This window comes from Strix uralensis, chromosome 6 (genome assembly GCF_047716275.1).
Source record: "Strix uralensis isolate ZFMK-TIS-50842 chromosome 6, bStrUra1, whole genome shotgun sequence".
Taxonomy (NCBI): Eukaryota; Metazoa; Chordata; class Aves; order Strigiformes; family Strigidae; genus Strix; species Strix uralensis.
In genome coordinates, this window is record NC_133977.1 from 13,986,200 (window position 1) to 14,007,069 (window position 20,870).

Below are 20,870 nucleotides of genomic sequence, written 5' to 3' on the forward strand. Positions count from 1 at the left end.
AATTTCACATCCTGCAGCTCTTTAAGGGCTTTTGGTGTCTTCTTATTGCCCTTAGCAGAATCCTGGAAGACTGTCAGTGCTTTAAGAGGCCTTTCAGGTAACTTAATTTCAGACAAATAATAATTCATGAGCTTGACCTCTGTGTGCAGGGTTGCTATACAGCTCTTATTACTACCCCATTTCTTAAATTCAGATCAACAATTTATGTCCTATAATTTTCACAAAGTGGGTGGGATGAGGTAGAGAGCATGTTTATTCATATTTTTTTAATCCCACATATTTATTTCTGTTAGCTCTTTGATTTAAACAGAAGAAGATTGAGTGGTCAAAGGTCAGGGTGGATGGGGTGGAGTTTTCCCACAACTGCTGATGGCTTACTGATCCCACTGTTTACACATCCAGTCCCTCTGACGAGGATGATGTATTCAACAGGAGAGCTTCTCCTATTTTGGGAGCATGCTTAGACTGGAGCTCTGAATCCCTCTAGAATCGTTTAGAAAACTTTAGATGCAGTCAGGCCATCACTCAGCTATGTCTTCTTGGTGTTAACTGATTTCAGAGCATCTGTGTGTATGCTGAGAGCTAAGCACATGTTGAAGTGGTCTTGAGGTATTTTTGCATAATGGGTATTATGCAGGCTCAGGAGCAGGAGATGGAGTCAGCCAGTGAGGTCACTTTATAGGGGGTGTCCAAAGAACTGAAAGAAACCATAGTATAAGTCACTTTGAAAGAAATGTCTTGCCTTGGAAAGCACAAAGTTTCCCATATAACTAGGGGGTTTCTTTTTTGTATGTGTACATGCATGCAAACTCTTTGTGTTTGTTTCCAATAGCAGTGTTTTGTAAAGAGCTAGGTTATCTCTGGTAGAGAAGGCCTTAGGGTGAAAAAATCTACAAGTTAGTTGCTTGTTTTCACACTGATGTAGATTTCTTTTTTTTGGCAAACGTCGCCCTTTCCTTTCCTTCTTTCATTGCCACAACAAATTCAGTGTCATCAGTACAAGTGACTGAGGATAAAGGGCAGTCCTAGCCCAGTTACTGTATGGTAAGATCAATTTTGATGGACCATCTTGGAGAAGATGGAGCATCTTGGAGAAAGATAGACTTTTCACCTCCAAGATTCAGGGGTACATCTCACTGTGTTTTCTGATTGCTTTGATTAATGAAGGGGAACAAGTGCTCTTGTGTGGGTAAATACTGCACAGAGGTTTTTTTGATAATTTGCAGTGTGGCAGGTAGCACAAGAGCATAAGAGAGCAGGTTTGCTATTTACTCACATAGATGTTGGTAGCTTTTAGTTTGTCAGGTGGCACCTGTTCCTGTTCCAGTGAACGGTAAAATGGAGCAGGAATTTAGCCACTGGAGACACTGCAGCACAGAAATATTCTTAGCTGGATGTCTTGTCTTAGAAGAGCAATGTGTCAAAATTGGATTAAGGTAAAGACCTAAAGACAATAGCTAAACTAAAATTAGGAACGTAAGTCTGTAGGCTCAGTTGAACTAAGCTCAGCATAAGATCAGTGGGGAGGCAAAGTATATTTAAATTATCTTCTCCAGGCTCTGACGTGAGTGAAACTCAATAGAGGGAGGACACTTCTTGAAGAAAACACTCCTCTGCTCCCCAGGGTGATCCCTTGGATCTGGAGGTGTGTGGCCTGACTAAACCATGGTCTCAGGATCTGGAGATGCTTGTTCAAGCAATGTGAATGTGGTAGAACAAAGGTGAATGCCTGACTCATCAGGCTGAGAAGGCAGCATTTGAGTTTACAGAAACACATTTTGAGTTTTTGTAACACTAGAATAAATAACTTCTTCATAATTATGAATGAAAACTGTCACATTAAATCTCAATTAGCAGCTCTCACTTTGAAAGACTGAGTATATTCCTATTCTGTAGAGACCAAGAGGGGGATAGCTGATGCAGTAATAAGCTCAGCTGGCAGTTTTGCAGGGTTTGTGTGTATTATACATATACAGTATATTGGGGAGATTGTTAGTATCAGTTAAAATAATCCTGTCAATGTCAATAATACTCAAATATTGTTAATTTTAGGCAATTAGTCCATGGATGAGACTTGAATTCTATTCAATTGATTAAAAGATATGGGGAAGTCCTACTCAGAGATTAAGAACTGCTGTTGTACAATTCTGGTGTTCTGTACATACCACCAAGTATGAAACCAGAAGTATCCATCAAGAATAAAAGCAGGGAAAGAGGACACAGAGGATAATATAATTCCCTCCAAAATCCCTGAGAGGTTAAGACTGAATGTTAAAAGGCAGCTTTTGTTGATTTTCTGTGAGGCCAATTAGTTTTTTTCCCACCTTAATACCTGAAAAATAGCTGATTAATTCCATGGCTTATTTTCATCAAAGAGCACAGGTATCTGGAAACTAAAAATAAATGGCTTTTATTCTTCTGCAGAAAAAAATTAGTCACATAACAATTCTCGCCTCTCTAGCAAAGACAAAACGGCAGACCTGTAGCTATATCAGTTATGCTTCTCTGATGAATTTTCGAGGTATGGCCCTGAGGAACCATGCGCTGTCAAGCACTGAATCACTACAGATTCAAAGGCCATTAATACATCTTCCTATATGAGAAAAATAATCTTAATTAAGCATCAATCATAAATCTAAATATTGCTCCTGTAAACCTAAAGAAATAGGAAAGAAAAGGCTCTTCTAGAACCCACATTTGTATTCATTAGCATCTATTGCTTGAAGATTTTCGTGGCCATAGCTGTGTATTAAAATGCAGTATGTTAATGCAGAAACAGAATATTTTAGCAGAAAACTGCAATTAAAAAAGTAGCTGACCTAAGGCACTCGCTTCATTGACTTTCTTCCTATTTTTAAGACCAATTCTCATAAAAGTACTACAATAAATAGAGTAATTATTCTCATCAGTAGAAGTCGCTGTATCAGTTTATTGAGAAATCTTAAGCATAAAAAGTTTAGAGGCTTTGATTTTGTTCCCAGCAGATCCCACACCTTTAAATCCAGTTGTTGAGGTGCTGGGGTTTTGGAAATATTTCAAATGTTATTGAATGAAGTGAGTGAACAACAATAGCAATTTTGTAGAAACATTTATAGTGATTCATTTGCTGAAAGTATCTATAAAGACATGCAAACAATGAGTGGAGATGTTCTTGCAAGCACCAAGACTGATGCGCTGTGGCTGGGAGAGGTACACTACTGGGTTCTGCTCGGGCACAGACAGCGCACAGCAGCAGGACAGAGGTAGGTGGATGGAGGGCACTGCTAGAGCAGGGTTACGTTTAGGATTTGCAGGGGAGTATGACTTGAGGAAGGGTGAATGACACAGCAGATAAATGGGTGCTGCAGGGCACCAGCTCCTGGGGTAGGGGTGGGTAGTCCATGCTGCAAAGGGGTGAAAGTCAGGGGTTTTGGTGTCTCGAAGCAGGTGTCCAGGGGCTGTTAGGAAGCTGGTCCCTGGTGCCTATCTTCTGGCTGGGCCTGAAGGCTGCGGCGTAGAGGGCTGTGTGCCTATACCCAGCATCAACGTTTCCTCACCTTGGGGCTCCTTTTCTACTCAAAATCCAGGCAACAAAAGTCCCTTCAACAGCAGGAGGCAGAGAACTGGGAAAGTGTGGCTGGTGGCTAGGGAAATAGGAGGGAAAGCAATTTTAACAAATGTTTCACTATTAATTACAGCCGTGAATGGTGTTTTAAAAATATTTTTGGTAGCTGTTGGATAGTTTATATACTAATGGAGTAGATGGAAATCATGCAGAGAAAAAAGAATGATTTGCAATTTATAATTATTGTGAAATGTTTTGAATTGATGATGTGTGGGAAATGATTTAAATTTAGTTGCTGCACTAAAATTACAGAAAGCTTTGCAGGCAGCTGGCTTTACATCCAGTAGTAAGTAGGTAGTTGATACTGAAATGACAATCACACATGTCTGGCTAAATATTTTCTCAAGAAGAGTTAGAATATATGCCCTAAAGAAAAAGGTTTTGGGTTTCTTGCCTGGTTGTCCATTTTTCCACAGTGCTTTGTGGTCCTGGTACACAGAAATTACCAGAATAGCTACTTTTCAAAGCAAATGGACAACACAAGAGAGTGTGAAGTAGGTTAGGGCTGCAGGGGTACATGGGGCTCCCACGAGAGCAGCCGTGAGAGCCATGCAGTTGTGCATGCAGCAGAGATGGGCTTGTCAGCCTAGTGAAAATGTCTTTTGCCAAAGGACATTAAAACATACCAGCAAGAAAGCCCAGACTCTCCTGGGCCTGTATTTCAGGGGTCTGACTCATGACTTTGTTTGGTTTTGTTTTAGTTTTGCTTGAGGTGTCCAAGGTTGCAGAAAAGAGGCAGAATTGAGGAAGGATGCTCATCTGCCAAGCACTAAGCTGTCATGTGTGCCCCACAGGCATGGTGACCCATCCCAGGCTCTCCTCCCAACACTGCTTTGACCCATCCCCTCTCCTCCCACATAGGCTGCGACTCTTTTCTCATGCTTTTTATTGCAAAGTTCCTCCTTTATTCATGGTATCTCTTAAATCCTGGTGAGATCCACCCCAGTTCTGGTTATGCAGACCTTAACCAGGTGCTGGAGCTTCCCATGAAACCTCTCTTCCCATATATTACTGTTTTGAAAATGTATGGGACACAGCCGGATACCACCTCCTCATAGCTGTAGCGAGTTGTTGAAATCTGGAAGGCAGCTTAATAGCTGCAAATGTCACTCATGAAAACTTGGTATCTCTAATGCTGCAATCAATCAAGTTGCTGTATAGCTCAGTATATTTTATAGCTCAGTTGGGAACTGAATTGTGGGAAGGGATAATATGTTGTGTTTTGAGGTTCAGAAGAACATGAATTATCTTTACATAAACATATCTTCTCTATTATTTATGCACTTGTGGAATGGCCAAAGAAAACTTACTCATTCTTTTTCTCAATGTATTCCACAGGATCCTTCAAACCAAAAATGTGGAAGAAAGAAAACAGTATCCTTCAGCAGCATGCCATCAGAGAAGAAAATAAGCAGTGCCAGCGACTGTATCAGCTTTATGCAGGCTGGGTGTGAATTGAAGAAAGTTCGTCCAAATTCCCGGATTTATAACCGTTTTTTTACTCTGGATCCTGACCTGCAGGCTCTTCGTTGGGAGCCTTCCAAAAAGGACCTTGAGAAAGCCAAACTTGATATTTCTGCTATAAAAGAAATCAGACTAGGGAAGAACACAGAAACATTCAGGAATAATGGACTTGCAGACCAAATTTCTGAGGACTGTGCGCTGTCGGTAATTCATGGTGAGAATTACGAGTCCCTTGACTTGGTTGCCAATTCAGCTGATGTGGCCAATATTTGGGTATCAGGATTAAGGTACTTGGTTTCTCGTAGCAAACAACCACTGGATTTGATGGAAAGCAGCCATAATACCCCACGGTTTGCCTGGCTAAAAACTGTATTCGAAGCAGCAGATGTTGATGGTAATGGCATAATGTTAGAAGATACGTCTGTGGAGCTAATAAAGAAGCTTAACCCCACCTTAAAGGAATCAAAGATTAGATTAAAATTTAAGGAAATCCAGAAGAGCAAAGAGAAACTGACAACACGAGTAACGAAAGAGGAATTTTGTGAAGCATTCAGCGAACTTTGCACAAGACCTGAGGTTTATTTCTTACTCGTGCAGATATCTAAAAACAAAGAGTATCTAGATGCCAATGACCTCATGCTGTTTTTAGAGGCTGAGCAAGGAGTGACCCACATAACAGAAGAAATGTGTCTAGATATTATACGCAGGTACGAGCTTTCTCAAGAAGGGCGGTTGAAAGGTTTTCTTGCAATTGATGGATTTACTCAATACCTGTTGTCCCCAGAATGTGATATTTTTGACCCAGAGCACAAAAAAATTGTCCAAGACATGACACAGCCTTTGTCACACTACTACATCAATGCATCCCACAATACATATCTAATAGAAGACCAGCTCAGAGGGCCAGCTGATATCAATGGTTATGTCAGAGCTTTAAAGATGAGTTGTCGGAGTATTGAACTAGACGTCTGTGACGGCCCAGATAATGAACCCATTATTTGTAACCGTAACAACATGACATCGCCACTTGCCTTTCGAAATGTTATTGAGGTAATAAACAAATTGGCCTTCTTTGCTTCAGAATACCCCCTTATTCTCTGCTTGGGGAACCACTGCTCAGTACAACAACAGAAGGTAGTGGTACAACACATGAGAAGGATCTTTGGAAACAAACTGTACACAGAGGCACCTTTATCCTCAGAAGTCTACCTCCCATCACCCGAGAAACTGAAGATGAAGATCATTGTGAAGGGGAAGAAGCTGCCCTGTGACCAGGATATATTAGAAGGAGAAGTCACGGATGAAGATGAAGAGGCTGAAATATCCCGGAGGCTGTCAGAGGACTTCTCAAGGGAACCGAAGCTGATCTGGCTTTGCAAGGAATTGTCTGACTTGGTATCCCTATGCAAATCTGTCCAATACAAAGATTTTGAAACGTCCATGAAAGCTCAAAATTATTGGGAAATGTGCTCCTTCAGTGAGGCAGAAGCCAGTCGAATTGCAAATGAATACCCTGAAGATTTTGTCAACTACAACAAAAAGTTTCTGTCCAGGGTGTACCCAAGTGCTATGAGGATAGACTCCAGTAACTTAAATCCTCAAGATTTTTGGAATTGTGGTTGCCAGATAGTGGCAATGAACTATCAGACCCCGGGGCCCATGATGGACTTACACACTGGCTGGTTTCTACAGAACGGGGGATGCGGGTACGTTCTCAGGCCTTCAGTCATGCGTGATGAAGTGTCTTACTTCAGCGCAAATACCAAGGGCATTGTTCCGGGGGTCTCTCCCCAAGTCCTACATGTCAAAATAATCAGTGGTCAGAACTTTCCAAAGCCCAAGGGTGCATGTGCAAAAGGGGATGTCATAGACCCCTATGTCTGCATAGAAATACATGGAATTCCTGCAGACTGCACCGAACAAAGAACTAAAACTGTTCAGCAAAACAGTGATAACCCCATTTTTGATGAAAGCTTTGAATTCCAGATCAATCTGCCGGAGCTGGCCATGATCCGTTTTGTTGTTTTGGATGATGACTACATTGGGGATGAGTTCATAGGGCAGTACACCATCCCGCTGGAGTGCTTACAGCCTGGATACAGGCACATACCACTGCGGTCTTTTGTTGGTGACATCATGGAGCACGTTACTCTCTTTGTTCACATTGCAATAACCAACCGAAGTGGAGGTGGGAAGGCCCAAAAGCGAAGCCTCTCAGTGAGGATAGGAAAGAAAGCAAGGGAGTACACCATGCTGAGGAACACTGGTCTCAAAACTATCGATGACATCTTTAAGCTGGCAGTGCATCCGCTGCGAGAGGCGACTGACATGAGAGAAAATATGCAGGTATGACACTTTGGTCATGTGCGTTGATGTGTCCTGAATGTGGAAGTGGACGTCCTGGTGTGAGCTGCTGGTAGGGCAAATTTACTGAAGCTGGTAGAAGTTGGTGAAGCTTCAGACCTACAACTGTTGTCAGCCTTTAACTGGACATTGGAAGACTGACCGTAACAGGCGTTAACTAACAAGCAAGTGTGGGATTAGGCAAAAGTGTTTTAAAAATCAATACGCCCTCTCCAAACACATGCTTTACTGGTTGTTTTTGTTTGAGAAAGCAGAACTAAGGGTACATTTGTGTCTCCAGGCCTCAGGTCTCAAAAACTTAATTTCCTCGCTGGTCCTGGAAAAAATCAGCAAGCTTTTGTTTTGCTAACTGTGTGAGGATTATGCTCTTAATTTTCTTTGTCTGTGTGAGTATACGAAACAGTCAGTGGATTTGCCATTAAGGTCTTGTGTACACCAGAGAAATCCACTGTGCAAAGAGCAGCACATTTCCCTGAACGTGTGTTTCCACCGTTTGCCCAAGGGCTGCAGATGTTCAACACAGGCGCTGAATGCCACTTGGATGCAATTTCCTCCCTGCTAAATAGCTGTGTTGGCTTGGCTGGCTGAGTGCCAGCACAGACACCGGTGCCACATCTTGGCTCAGAGGGTCTCCTGGCACGGCGTCCGCCTGCCCATGCTGCTCCAAGAGCAGCCAGAGCCTGCTGTGGCTGGGGGCATCGGGGTCCAGGCGCACAGCACCATCACAACTGCTTGGGTTAGACCTTTGTGGTTGGCGGGAGGCGAAGTGGCAGTGAAGCCAGACAAGAACCAGCCTGCCTGGTGCTCTTCTCTGCAGCAGGGGTGATTCTGCGGGTTGATTAAGGGGCAGCTCAATTCAGAGGTCCAAGTGCTGCCTAGAAACAAAACTGAGTAGCATTAAACAACGAGTTTTCCTTAATAAATAGCTGAAATCAGCCATAGCTGTCTCCTTGGTAAAGATACAGAAACAAGTCATTTTTCTTTCTTGAAAACAGGAGAAAAACGCATAGCACTTCATTGACCCCACTCTTCTGGATAGAGTCTAAAGCAAATTAAATGTTGGCAGCTGGAAAAGTTTACAAAATGACATAAGTTTTAAATCACTCCCAAAGGAATAGTCTAAGCATATTTTTAAGAATGGGAAACTCTTCCCAGCCTTTCCTTTGCTGCAGGCCTTGAAAGTAACTAGTTTGAACCGCTGACTCCACCTTCTGTCTAGGTCAGGCTATGTAAAAGAAAATACTCTGAATCTGACTCTGAAACAGCATTAATGTTCCTTCCAAGTGAAATTCAGTACAAGATCTTGTTCTGGGGAGTGCTTCATAAAGACACAGTTGTTAGTTTTAACTGCATGCTAATGTAGTTGATTAATGAGAAAAGCCTCTATTAATTAGCTGGACATTTTCTGATGACTTTTTTTTCAGCAAGATGTGTGGGGGAACATTTACAAGGTATGGTTTGTTATAATACTCTCTTAGATTTTGTGCATCTTGGTCACTCATTGTATGACTCAGGAAGCTAAATGATGAGGGCATGTCAGCTGTACATCCACTGACTTGATAAATAAATAAATCCTGGCATGTTAGTTTGGTTTGACCTGTATATCCAGTATTGATTTTCTTACATGTGACCTATGAAAGGGAAAGAGTGTTTGTGTTTCTTTATGATGTGGTAATGCAAGGCAGAAAACAAAGTGGTTTTTTCCTGCTTGCCTTTCCCATGGGAAATATGAGATCTGTCGAACTTGTTCTTGCTGGAGGATGATAATGACGGGAGAATGAGGCGATTACAGCATCAAAAGCAATTGGAGTCTGAACAGTTGGGAAGAGAAATAGCATTTTAGGCTGATGGTTTAATATGCTGGGGACCAGAGCTTGTCCCTGTTGGGGTTGGATTTGCAATGCAAAATAGCTGCAGAACTGGCAGCTGGGATACCTGGGCCTGGGGGAAAGCTGCAGCTGGCAGTAGGCTCAGGGAGCTGAGAGCGGGGCTGGCTGGGAATTCCTGTGTGTGCCAGCACCCCAGGGTCTATGGGGGACCCAGGGACAGCAGGCAGCAGGGTAGCACAGCCTCACATCAGGAGATGGAAGCAGGCAGACGCCGATGAGGTACTGGCAGGCAGGGGGGACCAAGTGGCAAGCGGCAACATGTGCTCAAATATTTCTTTTCTTTCCCCCAGAATGCCATGGTGTCCGTCAAGGAGCTGTGCGGGCTGCCGCCCATCGCGAGCCTGAAGCAGTGCATCCTGACCCTGTCCTCGCGGCTCGTGAGCAGCGACAATGCACCCTCCGTTACCCTCTGCATGAAGGACGCGTTTCCTTACCTAGAGCCTCTGGGGACCATGCCTGACGTGCAGAAAAAGGTCCTGGCGGCATATGACCTGGTAGGCGCTTACCACTGCTACCTCTGCCATTCCCCACCATTTGAACACAGCAGGCATGGCCTGCTGGCTTTCAGATGCCCGCATGTTTCAGTTAAATGAACAAGGCTCTTCAAATGACTTAGGCTATGCAAAATTGTTCTTTCATCACCAAAATGCCACACTGGGCTTTTTGTTGTTTCTTTTTTTAAACATGGTTGTGGCTAGCACAGGTTGGCACTTGAAGAGGACATTGTTTACAAAAATAGCAGCAATTTGGCATGTACTGGCGGCTGTTAGTTGTCCTTGAGAAGCAGTAAGGTTTGTGCACTGCCCTTTGCTTGCCTCCCCGCAGCAGCAGGCAAGACTATTAGGCAGGGAGCTGCAGCGTGGGAGTTGCCAGGCAAAGCTGCACCATCCCCTTCCCCACATCTTTCAGCAGCGCTGTTGGTCACTCATTGTATGACTCAGGAAGCTAAATAATGAGGGCATGTCAGCTTTACATCCCCTGACACGTGGGCAGTGCCCACATTGCTGCCAGACAAGTCAGTGTTGCTCTTGGGGAGGGCATGACAAAATTGGAAGGGAAGTTTTAAAAATGCCCATTTGCATGGGGAAGGAGAGGTCAATATGGTACAGAAATACTTATAAAAAGGTAGAGAGATGAACTGCAGTAATTCCAGGTGAATGCCGCTGCTCAGCCTTGTATGACATATGTCATTGCTGTGGGTGAGTGAGCAACAGCTGTGGGTGTCTTCCAGCAGCAGCAGTTGTGGTCATGTTGTGCCTCTCAGGGTATGAGACTGCCCCATTGCTTCCCATCCTTAGTAGATTGTCTGCAGCAACCAGTAGCAAGCCTCATAGTTTTACAAACCCTGACTTAGATATTACGCTGTGGCAACCAGGCTAAATCACGATGCATATTCAGTGCATGGCAGTTATTTCTGCAGCTTACGTTCCTAAGTAATAAAATGGTGAATAACTGTGAGGGTATCAGATTGCTTTTGACCCTGAAGCGCTGTGAAGAGGGATCGCAAGCTTTGACCAGTTATTCAACATGCCAAATGGTCACCTCCTTTTCATCTCATTTTTTGCTGTTTTAACACACTTTTTAGGAGAAAATCAGCTTAGGGGAAAGCAGGAGACACTGATGTTGATTAAAAGAGAATTACTAAAAATACTCTGAAGTAACCCTTGGGTTCCTTCCAGAGTAGTTTATATTACTTGAAGGTGATTAAGTTGTGGTAATAAAATACCAGCTGTAACAATACCAGAACGAGGATTTGCAAATCCAGCTGATTGCCATATTTTAGATTGGACTTTTTTTGGATAGATTTGTTACATGGTGTGACATCTGTCTGAAAGAGCAAATACTACATAAATAAGAGATTTTTCTGTCTTTGGAGGCCTGCTTAATGGAGTTTTACCAGAACGAAAGTGTCACCTCTTATCTTTATAATTATATACTGAAGGGTACACATGGGACATTTCAAGGCCTCCTTGTGCTTTGGAAACAGTTTTCCAATTTAAATACGTGAAAGGCCTCTTTCAGATACAGACAAAAACACTTGTATAACTGTTTTAAGTAATGTTTGCTCTCACATATGTCTCTGATGGAGGAAGATGTACCTTGAATGTCAAGACAGTGCAAGGAATATAAAATCAGAGGGCTGAAAGAGAGAAGGGAATTTTTCTGTGCCTATGTAAGGGTTGATTTGAGATGTAATTCTGGCTAATGAGAACATGATACTTTAAATTATTTTAACCCACTTTGTCTGTCTGGGACTGCCTCTTACTTGGCTTCTGAAAAAGCAGAAGTCGGATTTAATAAATGTTTTTGCTACATTTTGGATATCTGCCTTTTGAGGCAATGCCAGCAGCAGATTATTGAAATCTATTTAGCCTTTTCTGTGTTTAAAAAAATGAACTGGGTCTATCAATCTTGATATTTGAAAATACAGTGTGGGGAGGGGTTTGCAGTTTTAATATTGAGAGAGGGCTCTTCCTTGCTATGGTGTTTGTAATGACCTGGTATAATCCAGGGTGTATTTCTTCTTAATAATAATAATAATTTTTTTTTCTTTTTTTCCGCTGTTTTTTTGTGCAAATGAGAACACAAGGAGATGTTAGTGGAAAGCAATATAAAATATTTTAGCTTGTTATTTATTGATTGACTTTTATTCAAGTTATACTACAGTTCAACATTTTAAGTTGTTGATAAATATGGCTTCAAGAAACTGGATCCACAAATGCTTGCTGCATGTCTCTAATTCCCCAGAACTCTTCACTTGTCTCTTCACTTCAAAGCACTTTTTGGGGGAATAGGCCTGAGAGCAATTTTAAATGCATAAAATAAAAGCTGTTCATGTTGGCCTCCCTCTTGTATGAATGGGCTGTACCTCTTAATTCCTTTTACAGTAAAACTGAAAAAAGTTTGACCCTAAATCTCATAGTGGGAAGCTGTGATTGTAGGTCTGCCTCACTTGCTGGGCTCCGCAGCACAGGTAGGTTGAGTGCTGGGCAATCCCTTCCTCACCACCTCCGGAAACATGACATATTTCACATTCTTTAAAAAGTCTGCTTTGAAAATAGTCGAATAAAGACAGCCCTAGTGTGTTAGAATTTTTTCCCCCTGTAGGAAATTGCCAACTGAACATACTTTTTTCCTTTTCCCCCCCCATGGAAATTATAAACTCTGGCTATGTGTTTAATGGGGCATAGACAGGGCTGACAGTCCAGGCAAATGGAGGTACAAATGCTCACAGACCTGCCACAATGATCTGGAAAACAATTAACTGTCTGTTCTTTCCTGCTTGGCCTTTGTCAGCAGGCAGGATAGACAAAGACTGGTTTGTGCAGTTTGTTTGTTTTTTCCTGGGCAATTAATTTTACCATTGTGTTCCACATTAAATATTTTCTTTTGAGAGAAGCCTTATTAGAATAAAATTTAATGTGCTTTGTTTAAAGAACCGGAATGATTTTTCAGGACTCTTTTTAATTTATTTTTTTTTTTTATGGTTACATTGAAGTGGTTTAGTGGAACTCAATAGTTGCCATGTCTTGTGGAGGAAGAGACTTCATTGATGATACTGGGTTGTATGGGAGTTTCTGCAGAGGAGAGCAGGGAATGGGATTTGCTAAAAACAAGAAAATAAGGGGAACAGTTGACAATACACAGAAAATATTTTTGAAAGTGTGTCAGCTACCAGCAATACAGTTTAGAATGGTTTATTTCAACTTACAGCTTTGGTTGATACCATACATAGAGCATGATGAATGGATTCGGGTAATGTCATTGATTCCCACACATACATCCTAGGATAGTGTAGCGTGTGACTTACAAAGCTGTTCTTCAGACCTTTCCTTTTGCTACAAGGAAGGACTGTCCCTCTCCCCATGGGAAGATGCTTGTTCAGGTGGGCAGCACGTGCAGTGTGCCTTACAACCTGTCAAATTGATGGTTCATTTGATCACACCTTAAAAAAGGAGATACTCAATGTGAAGAGAAGGGATGGGGCCCAGCTGGACTTGACAGATGGTTGAATTATTCATTGCAAACAGTTATCCTGTGAAGTTAGGATTTTTTTTGGTTGAGAATTGTTCGGAAACAGATTGTGGTTTCTCTGCACGATATATTCATGTGCTGATGCAAGCATGCATGAACTGAGGGACACTTGTGCACTTTGCATTTCAGTTATTGGTTCAACATTATTTTTCCTCCAAGATCAAATGATTGAATCATTGGCAAATCAAAAGCAATAAACAAGTGATAATAAATGTTCTTGGTTTCAGTCGACTTCCTGGCTTGTGTGCATACAGGAATTTTTCTAGAAAAATAAAAGAAGCTCCCCCAGTATCTTTACATGTATTTGAATCATAAACAACAGAAAACGTAAAAAAGGTTGAACAGAGAAGCTATTTGTTCTATAGACTCATGTTGACATTAACGTTTTTCTCTGTATTCAAGCCTCTTTACTGGAACTGATCTTGTTATTTTGGAGCAGACAGGTAAGGAAGGACGGCATGTCTGTAGGTACTGTTGAGACATGGCAAGTTAGTTAAGAATGTCTCAGCCAACATGGAGATGGACTGGGGATTTTTCAGAAGAGAGGTAATATCTGTGATGCTGCTGGGAATTAGTTCGATGTATTTAATGGCAGTGTTTTTGTTGACACAGGTATTGGGCCATGCGTGCTAGCAGAAGTCTGCTGAGGTGTGTGTGGAAAGGAACTTTGTCTTCTGTTCTTTTAGATTCAGTCTTTTTGGGTTTCTTTATCTTGATGCAGGCATGACAGCTCTTTATTCCCAAGGAGAAAGTCCATTTTCCCAGTTTATGTCAATGCAAAGTGACTAAATAGATTTTTGTGAGCTTTTCCACTGAAATTCGTATTTTGCTGGGGACAGTGTCATCCCCAAAGGAATGTTTTTCACAATTCTCTGAGCAGCCGAAGACAAGGGATATTGCAGAGCAGAGTGTCCACTGCCAAGGAAGTGTCATAAAGCACTGACGTCAAACCCAGTCCAGTACATGGACATTGTCTTGAATTTGTATCTATTTTAAAGAGTTTTCCGTCCAAAATTGGTCATAGACTGGGAAAGCAATTATCCTGTTTCTTTCTCCACTTCTTAAATTCTCTCTCTTATTTACCCACTGCTCTCGCAGTTTCTCTGTCTGATAGCCCATGACCCTTAGTCCCTTTTTAAATAGGACCTGAAAATGGTCAGATCAGAATGTTTATTATGAAATGAAGTTCCATTTGGATACTTTAGTTACTCTGTTGTAACATAAGCATATTGAAAGCTGACCCCTCCTGCTGTTCCTCCACTGCTCCTGTTGTTTTTTGGAGGAGTGGTCTTCATGCACCAGATCACATCCTGCAACACTCTGACATCATATTTTCCAAAAAATATTTGTAAGCAAAAACATGAAATTGGAATTTAAGGTGAATTTTATTCAGTTCCTTCAGCAGTTTGTGTCAGTAAGGTATTTCAGATGTTTCCCATTGATGTAACCATCCCTGATAACTGTTCCTCTTAGTGGGCTATTGCAGGAAAAGGCTCAGATACAGAAACCTGGCTTGGAGCATATTGGGACAGAGACAAGGCAGACTGGTGGCCAGCGTTCCTTCCCGTGTCCTGGCACCATGTGCACATCCTTCCTCTTTTGCAAGACTTGCTGGCACACGATTGATTGCTTGGCTGTTTCTTGTCCTAGATGTCTGCAAGAAATGCTCAGTGCTAAAGAGGGAATCCTGTTCAAATTTTCGTGAGCTCAATTTGTGCTTCAGCTGTTTCTCCAAATCGGTTGTGTTTTTGTAGCCTTCTTAATTTTTGTCTGATGGTGGGTTGGGGGTGTGGGTGTGTGTGTGGTTTGGTTGGTTGGTTGGTTTGGGTTTTTTTAAGCAATAGAGGCACAGTATGATACTTCGTACCCAGGCAAAACTCTTCATTGTCAATGAAAGACATAGGAGATTGGGACAATGGCCATGAGGAGACACTTGAGAGAAAGCTGCTTTTTAGTTTGATGTTCAGTCAGTTTCTGTTCTGAACTTTGGAATGTTTATAAGAGGATTCTTTGAACTGTCCCTTTTGTATCATTTATCTTCCCAGCAGGAACAGTGCTTTAATTTACCACCAGGAGTTTTTCCTGTCTTTTTTATCTTTTTTGGTGAGCTTCTGCTGTGTTAATTTTCTCTTTCCTTTTCAGTTTGTAGAATAGTTTGTAATGAAAAAAAGAAATTGGCCTCTAGCACAGGAGTTCATTACAGTAAAAAGAAATAATATTTTTTATTCAGTTTGTACTGATCCTGTGATTAAACTGCCTTTAGTACAGACAATAAATAAGCCTGTTAATTTCTTGTAAGTAAAAATATGATGCCCTCAGTGTTAAGATATTTTAAATTTCACTTAAAATGTATTTGTCTTTGTAATTAACACTTAACAGAAGTGACAAAGTAAAGCATCATTCTTTCCATGAAGCAATGGGATTTTAAATTTGATATTGCACGTTATATTTAGACACTTAAGTGAGACAAGTCAAGTATATTTTCAGCCTGTGGTCTCTTCCACTTTCTGGGTCTCATATACCAGACAAGAGAGAACGTCCTGGGTTTGTGCCAGCTCTTGCTTCCCATGCATTTGTGAGAAACCAGCATGATTGTAACAGGGTGCTTCAGGTGGATGGAGATGAATCAAGTTTAGGTTTCTTGCTTTCATCATTGCATAAGAATTATTTAAATTAAATGAGCTATTTTGCAGAAAATACCTGACCTATGCAGATGAGGCTTTGTATTCCTCATTCCCATTAATTTATTAAATGTGACATGTACTTCTGGGATTCTTGCCACGTGCATCTTTTGTCAATCTGAACAACCCCGTATTCACTTCTTGTGAGAGCATTTCTAGTGCTGCAGCCTCTCCAGGAGGGTTAGCATCACCAGGACTCACAAAAATCCATGTGTCCCTGCTCCCATGGAAACGTGGCAGGGGTCCCCGATGAGAGGAGGAGCAGGGCTGTCCTTGGTTCCCACGGAGCTCTGGCGCTGCTGACGAGCAAGCGCAGAAGGAACCCCACACCCTCTCCGCAGGTCTCAGCCCTCGGGACACAGGGCCCAGTACTGAAATTAGCGGGATCTCAAATGATGTCAATGTGTGTGGTAGTTTCTCCCATTCAGCCTTCTCCCCTTCTGCTTACTTTAATAAGAATACTCTAATAGGAATAATGTTGGTCAGCAAGGTAGCTTTTTAAGTCCCTATACTGAGGTCCGGTTTTGTGTGCTTTCACTTCTATTTTTGTCCACTTTTTTTCTCCTGTAGTTATGTTAAACATATCACTCAGTAAAGTTTATCACCTTCTTTCTAACATGGGAAATGCAAGTTGTCCTGAGCAATCTTGCCAGCTTCAGCAACTGCTAAAAATTTCCTCACTGACTCCCAAGTGGACCCAGATATCAGCATCCATCTTGTAAAGGTTGCTTTTCAGTATATGTTGCTTGGAGATTAATCCTTTGAAGCTCAGCATTCAGGAGTTAACACTGTAGAAACATGAGTTTCCTGAGAGAGTAGGATGTCTCTAACTCTGAGAGTCACGCACTGAAGTGAGTTGCCATTTGGGACCAGACATTAAACAGCAGCCTGATGGGCTTCAGGCAGATAGCTGGGGCTTACACAGCTGCCTGAGAGCGCTGCTCAGCACAGGTCTGAGCAGAGTAAAAGTGCATGGAAATTCATGCTGTGAACATCAGAAAGCTCACTCTTCACATTTGAGACAGATTGGTGGTTTTTGAAATGTTACTGTCAAAACCGGGCTTGAAAATCTCAGGCTATTGTGTGAATTGTGGGGTTACCTTCCCAGCAGAAAATCTCACAGCCCTCCATGTTGTGTTTAGGGCTCCTGGTTCTTGTCTTGGCACTGCGGGAAACAAGTGACATCCCCAAGCAGGGTTTTGAATGTGATGCCAGCTGGGAAAGCAGGGGACCATTCAGACTGGGAGACCGTGGACTCATTTTAAGACCAGTGCCAAAAAAGTGTATCTAGATGCCATGACACAGGATTGTGATCAGGAGCTGTTGATGAGCAGACCCATGGTAGCAAAGTCTCTCAGGGGCTGAGGAACAGGACCAGGCGGAGGTGTCCAACGTGCTGCATCCCTGGCCAGCATCCTCCACTGCAGCCAGGAACCCTGCCAAAACTTCTGCCTGCTGTCCTGTGGCCAGCATGAAAGGATGTGCAGTTTCCAGCTGAGGCTCTCTCACCTGCTTTTACCGGCATTAGATTGAATACTGACACATTGTTAACATTAATTCCAGTAAACAGTTGCTAGTAACTTAGCTTTTTCGGTGACCTTTACAATGTTTACTTAGTAAATATTCCAAGGTACTACCTTGTGTGTAAGTGAAAACATATGAGAGGGGAAAATTTAAAAAAAAAAAAAAAAAAAAAAAAAAAAAGGGGGGGGGGGTTCAGATTAGTTTGGCTATTTTGTGAGGGTTGTATCAGTTCTGTTGCCAGATTTCCACAGAATCCTGTCAAGAGTATCTATTGTGGTGTGCTTTAAGAAGAAACAAAAAACCCCCCAAAACACCCAAACCAAACCAAAGGAAAAAACCCCACACCCTGGATAGCAGTACTTGCCTGTTGTACTTTTATCTGTATGAATCAGTCTCTGGTTCTTCAAAGTGAACCCCCAGGCTTCATCCTTGCACTAGCCTGTTGTTATGATCTTGTACTGCAGCATTAGGAACCAGGATTTCGTGCCTGCTGAAGCTGCACATGCAGTTCTTGCTGGGAGCAGAGCCTGGCCTGTCATGTGGGATACCGGGTCCCACATGCTGTGTTATCACAGGTGGCAAAGACAACATAGGCTGCCCAAAATCATGTATCGTAACTGGCCCAGGGTGTATTATTTCTACCGAGTGCATTATTTTCTAGAGGAACCTGTGAGGGAGGATGCCAGGTAGTGCACTAAGGGCATCCCCTAACCCCAGACACTGAGCTAAGGAGCTCAGAATCCACTCTCAAGGTTTGTCATGGGTCAAAAGCTGCTTATTTTTGTCAAAATTACTGCCAAGCAGGAAGACAGGAACAGGTTAAATTCTGCTATGTGATCTGTTTTTAATTGTTTGTTCTTGCTGAGCTGAGAGCAGTGAGACTTTGATGTCAGCATCAAAGGAGTGGAGGACTGCTCTACCTACTCTGCAGTATGCGAAAATTGACATCTATTGCCACTTTTCTCTTAAAAAATGAATGTAATAACTTAATGTCTGAGAATCCTAGAACAGGCATGCCAGAAACTCCTGGGAGTGGATCCAGTAGTTGGAGGAAGATATAGTCAAACTTAGATTACCAAATTGCATGATTCTCAAGCTTGGGTTTTTTTGTGCGTGGTAGGATGATTTCCTGTGGCCATATATATATGTACGTGTGTGTATGTATATGTATATATATATATGTATAAAACTCTCACAAGTCAAGTTCTACTTTAGAGATCTGAGCACAGGAGAGTTGGATGCTTTGGATTTACTGTCCCAGCTTAAGATGCATTGACTTCGCTGGGCAAAACCTTGCTGCTGGGTAGGAAGTACAGGCACAGCCCAGGGTGATGGGTGCACGGGGCACAGCAGCCGTGGTGATGCTGGCAGCGCCTCGCTGGACCAGGCAGCGTGGGTACTGGCTCACGGGCTCAGGGTCTGCATGTGCAAGAGATGCACATTTGGCTTCTGTCTGCCTCTGTAGTGACTTGCAGGTTTTTTCAGGATTCTCAGTCTCTTTACTTAGAGACTTAAGTTGGACTTATTCAGACCAACTTCAGTGTTTGTAGTTGGCAGCTGAATGGCTCTTTCAGCACAAAATGACTATCTGCTGTGGTACAGAAAAGCCAGAGGGCGGGTAGAAACTGTCATTTCTTTATAGATAACAAGAAAAAATATCAAAGAGTCAAAAATCAACATGATGCATGAACAAGCAAGTAATAAGAATGAAAGGCAAAGGATACTATCAAAAGTAATTTCAATTTCAGGCATATCCACTGGGCATGTTCTGTTAAAAAACAATTTTGCATTCTGCAGATGTATCAGGCCTTTTTCTCTCTGCCTGTGGAGCTGGTAATGGATTTTGTTTTTCTGATGTTCTTGTTATAACAAAGCGTATAGGTATTATAGCATATATAGGTAATTTTATTAAGTGCAGCCTGTCTCCATAGGTTTAATTAGAAATGAAAAAGACATGAGGAGCAAAATTTGGATCTGAGTTTCTCCAGAACTTGTAATTTGAGTGTGACAAGTGGAAGCATCTCTCACGCTTGTTAAATAAATTAAAACAGTAAGACATGCTAATCTGCAAATGTTAATTTAATGCTATTATACCGTCTTCCACTAAAATCATCAAAACCTACTGGTTATGTTTTCATATTTAGTGTGTTTGAAAGTAGGAAGGCTTTTAGCAGTTGTAGCATTTTGGCAAAGCTTTCAGTGGTGGCTTCTGTAATTTCAGGATGTAACATTAGGCAGTATTCGGTTTGCTTCATTTTTAATTGGCACCGCTCTCATGCTGCTTGGATTTGATTGGGGTTTGTGGTGTATGTCCCGGGAGAGTGAGATTGTTCTCAGGCATAGTTTGTTATACAGCATGTTCTTGCCTTCTGTAACAGATGTATGTGCCACCTTTTGCAATTTCGCAGAATATAACATTGGAACAATTTGCTTGCTTGCCTGGGCTTCTGAAGGGTTTTGGAAGGTTTGTTACTGTCAAAGGAGAATAGTGTTTGCAAGAAGGGAGGCTCAGGAAACCTGTCACATAATGGCCACTTCATCTGTTTGCTGTTAATGGGCTACTCTAGGAAGATGCATAAATATGGATATCTCTTGAAACTTGTGAGTAGGCTTGTTGAAACTGACTGCCTCTTTTGTTTTATTTTGTTTTTTTCCTTTTAAACTTCCAACAGAAAAGTTGAGGATAGGATAGGATTTGGATCTGAATATCTCCAAAAAGAAACTCAAGAAATACTATAACTGTCTGAACTGCTGTAGTGCATAAAGTTCAGCACAGGCTTAAGTACCTCTTGAAATCAGCACTATTCATGACTTGGTAACATTTTTGATAATCACTTATGTCAAGGACTATACTTACTTCTCCTTTTGTTTCAAGAAGAGTACTAATTAGAAAGGGCTCAGTTTCACATAGAATAAATTTTGTTTGTCTGCTAACTCTGCTTTCTTCTGAAATCACTGATGTTTCCTTCATGTTATTTGCAGTGGTGTCTCACTGATGTAAAACAGCTGATCTTTAATTTCTGGAGCAAAACATTTTCTGAGCAACTGTCACCTGTCACTTAGCTTGATACAGATCTGGGAGCCTTGATATGAAGGAATGATCCAATCTCTCTACTGTTGCTTGCAGAGCAGAGCTCTTTTTAAGTTTGAACCTTTGTACTTTTCTGTGGACTAGATGTTGCAGGAAGCCCTAGTAACGCTGCTTTTTATCTGTTTATTTTCTGACAGATGATTCAAGAGAGCAGGGTTCTCATTGAGACGGCAGACATCACTCATGACAAGATTGTTCAGTGCCAGAAAGCAGGTAAT

General features: G+C 41.9%; 1 protein-coding gene across 2 annotated transcripts in view; it reads left to right on the top strand.

The window, feature by feature from the left end:
- PLCL1 (phospholipase C like 1 (inactive)) overlaps positions 1–20,870 on the top strand; it is a 210,287-nt gene that overhangs the window by 159,977 nt on the left and 29,440 nt on the right. For both annotated transcript variants that reach the window (XM_074872787.1, XM_074872788.1), the window contains exons 2-4: positions 4,943–7,414; positions 9,612–9,815; positions 20,790–20,865. In XM_074872787.1, coding sequence (XP_074728888.1) covers positions 4,943–7,414; positions 9,612–9,815; positions 20,790–20,865 — 2,752 coding nt within the window. The remainder of the gene's footprint in view (positions 1–4,942; positions 7,415–9,611; positions 9,816–20,789; positions 20,866–20,870) is intronic.